Source organism: Carlito syrichta, unplaced genomic scaffold (genome assembly GCF_000164805.1).
Source record: "Carlito syrichta isolate Samal-C Ts95f unplaced genomic scaffold, Tarsius_syrichta-2.0.1 Scaffold308775, whole genome shotgun sequence".
NCBI lineage: Eukaryota > Metazoa > Chordata > Mammalia > Primates > Tarsiidae > Carlito > Carlito syrichta.
This window is the reverse complement of record NW_007252871.1, coordinates 10,469-18,515: the sequence shown is the minus strand read 5'-3', so window position 1 is coordinate 18,515 and position 8,047 is coordinate 10,469. Positions and strand designations below refer to the sequence as shown.

The 8,047-nt window shown below is 41.7% G+C and overlaps 1 protein-coding gene across 1 annotated transcript in view; it reads right to left on the bottom strand.

Annotated features, from left to right (window-relative positions):
* Positions 1–8,047, bottom strand: part of SMU1 (DNA replication regulator and spliceosomal factor) — a 33,693-nt gene that overhangs the window by 15,936 nt on the left and 9,710 nt on the right. Inside the window, exons 4-6 of the mRNA XM_008065689.2 lie at positions 6,259–6,369; positions 2,885–3,013; positions 1,204–1,323 (exon numbers count right to left, since the gene is read on the bottom strand). Coding sequence (XP_008063880.1) covers positions 1,204–1,323; positions 2,885–3,013; positions 6,259–6,369 — 360 coding nt within the window. The remainder of the gene's footprint in view (positions 1–1,203; positions 1,324–2,884; positions 3,014–6,258; positions 6,370–8,047) is intronic.

The window sequence follows — 8,047 nt, the reverse complement described above, 5'->3', positions numbered from 1 at the left end:
CACTAACCCCAACCTGGGCGACCAAAGTGAGACGTTTACACACAAACAAATAAAAGAAATGCCCCCCCCCCCCGTCAAGCCGGTTCGGTGGCTCAGCCTGTAATCCCGCGCCTTTGGGAGGCTGAGGTGAGTGGATTGCCTGAGCCCACGGGTTCAAGACCCGCCTGGGCAGCAAGACCTCATCTCTACAATAAATCAAAAAAAAAAAAAATTAAGTGGCTGGTTAAATCCATGCAGTGGAATCATGGTTCAGTCCATGCAATGGAATGTAATACAGCAATGACATCCAAAGTATACTACAAAGGAAAAAGCAAGGAGCATAACAGGATACATAGTAGGCTACCATTTGTATAAAAAATATTTGATGAGGATACATAATAACTGCTTACACACACAATTCTCTGGAAGTTTACATAAAAAACTGGTAACCCTGGCTGGCCCAAGGAAAGGAGTTGACTGGTTGAGGGGCAAGGAAGGGAGCAAAACTCCTTATTTGAATAACTTAAATTTCTTGAATGTTGCATCAGGTGTACATATTTACTTATTACCCATTCAAAAACATTTTTACACTGTAAAAATAATAGATATTAGAGGTCCTTCTTTGGTTAATAATAAAATCAGAATTTAATTAAAAATAACTTCATATAAGTTTTTGGTTGTTTTTTTTTTTTTTGAGTTGGAGTCTCACTCTGTCACCCATACTGGAGTGCAGTGGCCGCTCCTGGTCACTGCAGCCTCGAACTGCTGGGCTCCAGAGATCCTTCCACCTCAGCCTTCCAAGTAGCTGGAACTACAAGCACGCGCTGTAGAGATGAGGTCTTGCCAAGTTGCCCAGGTGGGTCTTGAACCCGCAGGCTCAGGTAATCCACTCACCTCAGCCTCCAAAGCACGGGATTATAGGCTGAACCACTGAGCTCGGCTGTTTGTTTTTTTTTAAAGAGAAAGGGTCTTACTATGTTGCCCAGGTTGGCCTTGAATCCTAGACTCAAGTTATCCCTCCACTTCAGCTTCCCATGCAGCTGGGATTACAAGTGGGAGTCACAGTGCCCAGCTCTAAATTAGTTTTTAAATCACAAAAGTATTACATGTTCATCCCATACAGATCTTTTCTCAACTAATCTGACTTACAGTTAAGGCACAGATAAGTAATACAAAGTCAGTAATTCTTCCATTAGGAAAGTAAATACATTTAAAATACTTTACCTTTCTGATTTTTCCAGTAGTAAAATTCCATACTTCAATGAATCCATCAACAGACCCAGTGACCAGATACTGACCATCTGGAGAAAATCGAGCACACTCCACATGTGATTTCTGACCAAACTGTTTCAAATGAAACAATGAGACAGATGCGTTTTTATCTAGTAGACTTAAGACAATTCCCATCTTAAGCTTTGACAAACCCTGCCCTAGTATAGTCACAGGTGCCCATATTACAGAGTATTGGAGGGGCATTTCTGCACCTAACACAGGGCCTGGTGGATTTATTTTCTCCTACCAGTTTTATGCTTAGATGCTCAGCTGAAACTAGATTTTCGAATGTGAGACCGACATTTCCAAAAAAATGGGCAAAAATTATTTTAACATGGGACTTAAAATAAATAATCCTGGTAGCTCGGACCATAAGTTTTTGCTAGAATCAGCCTCTGCTAGCATGACTTCCACACTTGACTTAATATGGCCTAATATGTACCTGCTGTGCATCTCAAGAGGAAAAAAAAATCTCATTTTTTTCAAAGTAAGATGTATGTTTTCCTACACTATATTGTAAATAAACTTTCATCACTGTTTCATGATCTTCATTTAATCCAGTAATAATGTGTAGCTGACTAAATTTAGGAGAATTAAAGCTGATAGACTATTTGGTAAAAGCATCCTAAGTATTAACCAGTGACGATGATTCCAATAACAAATGGAAACTACAGAACATCAGACAGATGGAAAGAACCAAGAAAAGCTAATGTGAATTTCATTTTAAATGCCAAAAAAGGAAACCATTTATAGCAAAAAAATCTTAGTCCAGCAGCATAATTATAATTAATTTCTATTTGTCTCAAGACTTCAGACAGGATAAATAAGGTGCTGCTCAAAAATATCTTTATATGCAAGTCAGAACATATAATCTAGAAAAGACAAGTCCAAAACACTAAGCCAATGTCAAAGATTTGAGGAATATGAAATATTTTAAAATCCATCAATTTAATTATAGCATAAGCCCAGAGAAACTGAAATATAAAGGAGATGCTACAGTAGGAAATATACTTGTAATTCTGGGAATTGCAGCAATTATGTGACAGTGCTTTTTCCTAGAAAACGCTCAGATTAAAAAAAAATCAGTCATAAGATGATAAAATTACTTTCCTTAAATATCACATAAGGCCACTTTACAATCCATGAATGGCACTTTGCATGACATGTAGCAGGCAAAAACAAAAATGCTGCACAGGACAGGTATAGAGAACGTTCACAGCTAGGCCCAGGCATAACCAAAGAGCTAACAATTCTTCCTAATGAAGATTTCTTGGGAAGAAGCAAAAGGGCAGGATGATGGGCCAGATATAAAGTACATCTCTATTTGGTTATATATCGAGGTGTATCACAGCCAGGTCACATATTAGGAAAACATATTAGGCCATATTAAGTTCAGCGTGAAAGTCATGCTAACAGTGGCTGATTCTAGCAAAAACTTATTATGGTCTGAGCTAACAGGATTATTTGTTCTAAATCCCATGATGCTGGACACCAGCAGCAACTTTAATAATCTCAGAGCTGGAGAATGAGTTCTCCTCCCTAAGTACCCAAGCTTCTGGCACAGGGTCTGGTTGAGCCCATGATGAGTCCTCAACATATGATTACTGACTGGAGGCATGTCTAAGAATCCTACCTTAATATGCCTGCTCAGCTGTGTAGGAAACTTTTCTTCTTCCACATCTTTGACAGCTGCTTTACCTCTAAACAAATCTATGGTCATACCGGGAGGAAGCAACCCCTGATGTTGCTGCCACTTAAGTGCCTATAAGAAAAGAAAATACAGTAATCTGTTTAGGTGCCCTTAAGATACAGTCAAGATTGCTCAGACAAAACCAAGGATGAGGTCCAGCGGGAACTATGAGCCATCCAGACCCCAACTATCCTTGGCCATTCAAACCCCACATAATTTGTGCTTCTCTGTATGTCCATACATAGGCTGACTTCAGAGAGGAAGGGAACAGACAGATAAGCCTATCTATTCTACACATACTTCCTTATAGGTGCTACTCTTTTATTATAAACAAAATTTGAAAAGCAGAAATTTCCCAGAGTTTGAACACCCAAATACAGCCAGTTAACATTTTATATACTACCCTCTAGTCTTTTTCCTTCCTAACATATGTGTTTAATTAACTTAGCTGTAATTATACTTTATGTAAAGTTTCATATTCTCCTGTTTTCACCTATCATCAGGTCATGCTGTAACATAGCTATCATTTTAATGGCTGTAAAATACACACTACCTAATGGATATCTCACAGTTTACTTAATGTATTAGTGGATATATACACTGTTTCCAATATTTCACTCACCTAAATAATGCTGCAATGAACATCTTTGGACATAAGGTTTTTTTCTACTTTGGGGATAATCCTCCCACAGAGTATATATTCCTAGAAGAGGAATTACTGAATCCAAAAAAAAAAAAAAAAAAACGAGTGGTTAAAGCTCCTGATATATATTGCCAAACAGCTTTCCAAAAGGCCAGCTTTCCAAAAAAGTTGCAATTCCAACAGTGTTCACAACTGCATTAAGAGGGGTGAAGGCCAGTTCGGTGGCTCAGCCTATAATCCCACACTTTGGGAGGCTGAGGTGAGTGAATTGCCTGAGCCAGTGGGTTCAAGACCCGCCTGGGCAACTTAGCAAGATCGCATCTCTACAATAAATCAAAAAAATTAGCAGGGCGTGGTAGCGTGCACCTGTAGTTCCAGCTACTTTGGAAGGCTGAGCAGAAGGATCGCCGGAGCCCAGCAGGTCGAGGCTGCGGTGGCCGGGAGCAGCCACTGCACTCCAGTCTGGGCGACAGAGTGAGACTCCAACTCAAAAAAAAAAAGAGCGGTGAAAAAATCATGGACTTTGGAGACAAAGGTTCTAGGTTGGATCAATCACAGGCTATGCCATTTTGATTCCCATTTCTACCAACTGAAAAATCCATGTTAGCTGGGCTCTGTGGCTCAGCCTGTAATCCCGTGCCTTTGGGAGGCCAAGGTTAGTGAACTGCCTGAGCCCGTGGGTTCGAGACCTGCATGGGCAACTTGGCGAGACCTCATCTCTACAATAAGTCAAAAAATCAGCCGGGCGTGGTAGCACGTGCCTGTAATTCCAGCTACTCGGAAGGCTGAGGCAGAAGGATTGCCGGAGCCCACGAGGTCGAGGCTGCAGTGGCCGGGAACGGTCAATGCACTCCAGTTTGGGCAACAGAGTGAGACTTCAACTCAAAAAAAAAAGAAAAGAAAAGAAAAGAAAAATCCATGCTGAAAGAATAAAACAAAATCATGTATGTAAAGCATATATAATAGGCACATGCTCACTTAAGCACATGATCATGTTTATTCCCTTTTCCTTCTGTTATACTAAGAAAACTCAATAATTTTAACTTGAAATAAAATGAATGAATGAGTTGAGTCAGTGAAAACAAGGGGATCCAGTGCATACTGGTATGGAAACAATGAGATTTCTCTGCTCTTCACCCCCACCAGTATCCTCTCAACCCTGACTGCCAGGATACAGTTTATAACTCCCCTATAGTTTGTAAGTATGCTCTTGAAAGGCTTACCAGCCCAAGATAATATTTCTATAGACAATGATACATGAGCATCCCCACACAATCATTCCAGGATAAATTCTATCAGTTCCTAAACTCCTTCCACTCAACCTAACAAAATAGTTTCCAAACAGCTTTTTAGTGTTTCATTCTTTTTTTTTTTTTTTTTGAGTTGGAGTCTCACTCCTGTGGCCTAGGCTGGAGTGCAGTGGCATGGTCATGGCTACTATAGCCTCGACTTGCCAGGCTCAGGCGATCCTTCAGCCTCAGCCTTCCTGGAACTATAGATGCATGCCACCATACCTGGCTAGCTTTTGTGATTTATTGTAGAGACGAGGTCTCACCAAGTAGCCCAGGCTGGTCTCAAATCCCTCACCTCGGCCTCCCAAAATGCTAGGATTACAGGCTGAGCCACTGCACCCAGCCTAGTGTTTTACTCTTAAAATATAAACCAACAACCAGGGACTCACTAAATATTTGAGGAAGGCTACTTTATTAAAATGTACAGGAAAACAAATGGGGGTGGGGGGAGAACTCAGAGAAAAAGAGATTAACAGGGACAATACAGGGAGGAAAGTAAACTTTTAAAAGTGTGAATAGAGGCCGGGCACAGTGGCCCATGCCTATAATCCCAGCCTTTGGGAGACTGAAGTGAGAGGATTGCCTAAGCCCATGGATTCGAGATCCGCCTGAGCAACTTGGCAAGACCTCATCTCTACAATACATCAAAAATCAGCTGGGCGTGGTAGCGCGCACCTGTAATTCTGGCTACTGGGAAGGCTGAGGCGGAAGGATCACCGGAGCCCAGCGGGTCGAGGCTGCGGTGGCCGGGAGTGGCCACCGCACTCTAGTCTGGGCGACAGAGTGAAACTCCAACTCAAAAATAATAATAATAATAATAATAATAATGACAATGCTAGCAATACTCCTACTAATAAAAAAAGGAATCACCACCAGCAGCTACCATTTACTATTCACAAGGTGCTATGCAATGCATGAAGTGCTCCTTTATAAGCATTATCTCATTTAATCCTTACTACAACAATATAAGTAAATGGGATCAGAAAAGTTAAATAACATGCCAAGGTCATATAGCTGGTAAAATGAAAGAGCCTGGGCTCTAACCAGGATGAATATCTTTCTAATATGTCCAGGACAGTTCCTATTTGCACTTGGTATCCTGGCATAGTGAGCCTCAATACCCCCAAATGTAACCTAAATAGGATAATAAATTCTATGATCACCCTAATTCTAACTGACTCTTGAGGTTATGCTCTTAACCACTAATCTACACTGCCTCTCCCAGGAAAGAAGGAGGGTAGAATGGCACAACTGGTATAAGCAGCTCCACAGGTAGTCCCCAATTCTTAGGATGTCCGATTTCCGTAGCTCAGAAATAGAGTTTACATACAGGAAATTGGACCAGGTGTTGACTAATTTCAGTTCTACAGACATTTAATTACCTGTCCCAGCAATGCCATGAGACGAGACGGAGGTACCACACTGACTTCCCCAGCTAAGGCCTGAGCGATTGCTGCTCTTCTCTTCTCTTTGCTGCTTCCATCTGGGTATGCCTGAAAAAGGGGAGGAGTTAGCATCATTTCCAAGAAGCAACTACAAGATATAAGTGTGCTTATTTAAAACAAACAAATAAGCAGAGACATACAGAGAGGAAAACATGAAAAGAAAATTGCCCAGTTAAACAGGGGATTAATTAGAACAATTTCATTTTAAAAACAACTTCCCAATTCTGCCCATTGCGTTTCAAAAGTGTGAGGTAGGAGAGAACTGAGGTCAGCCAAACCATACTGCTATTTTTCTTTTTTTTTCCAGTGAGTTCCTAGCCAAAGGACACACTATTATTTCTGAAAAGAGTCCAAGTACACCATATCAAAGCCAGAATTGTTTTCTAGTTTTTGAAAAATTTGCAGAAGCCGGGCTCCATGGCTTAACCTGTAATCCGTCACTTGAGGAGGCTGAGGTGAGTGGATTGCCTGAGCCCGTGGGTTCAAGACCCTCCTGGGGCAACTTGCCGAGACCTCATCTCTACAATAAATCAAAAAATAGCTGGGCGTGGTAGCGCGCGCCTATAGTTCCAGTTACTTGGAAGGCTGAGGCGGAAGGATCGCCTGAGCCTAGCAGGTTGAGGCTGCAATGGCTGGGAGCAGCCACTGCTCTCCAGTCTGGATGACAGAGTGAGACTCCAACTCAAAAGAAAAAAGAAAAAAAAAGAAAAATTTGCAGAGCCAAAGATTCTTTTGCAAGAGGGGACCCCAAAAAAAACACAATTGTTTTTTGGAGGGTGAGTCCCTTGTAGTCCAGGCACCCCTTGCTAGGTAAGGTAAGTGTTCTAGGAACCCATTGGCATCAATGTACCAGTTAGTGTTGTTGTGAGAGGCTACATTCAGCTTCAGTGAATTTTTTTGGAGATTCTTTAAACACGTTTGCCCATTTCATGATGGGCAATTAACACAAACAACCTGCCCACACTACACTGAGTATTCAACAGTTTTTGACCAAACACAGCATGACTCCCATGCCCTACTCTTCCAATTCGCAGACTATTTTGCTCATGTGGAAGAGGTGAAACAAAAAATTGCAGAAGAACTAAAAGGTTCAAAATAGACTCGTTCAAAAACTGCTCCGAAAAGTGGAAAAAGCGTCTCAATAGGTGTTTTGCATCAAATGTAGAGTACTTTTAAGTGACTGAAGTTTAAACATGTAAGAATAAATACACAATTTTTTATAACTAAATTCCTGGTTTTATTGTTTATTTGTTTTGAGCCCCCTCATATATTCTTTAGTCATTTCTTTCTTTCTTTCTTTTTTTGAGTCTGAGTCTCACTCTGTCACCCAGGCTGGAGTGCAGTGGCATGGTCATGGCTACTACAGCCTTGACCTGGCTAAGCTCAGTCGATCCTTCCACCTCAGTCTTCCAAGTACTGGAAGTACAGGTGCGGGCCACACTGCCCAGAAATTTTTTTTTTCTTTTTTTTTTTTTGAGTTGGCGTCTCACTTTACACCCAGACTGGAGTGCAGTGGCACACTCATGGTCACCATAGCCTCGACCTGCTGGGCTCCGGAGATCCCTCTGCCTCAGCCTTCCAAGTAGCCAGAACTACAGGTGCACACTACCACGTCAGGCTAGTTTTTGATTTATTGTAGAGCCGAGGTCTCTCCAAGTTGCCCAGGCAGGTCTCAAACCCGTGGGCTCAGGCAATCCACTCGCCTCGGCCTCCCAAAGTGCCGGGA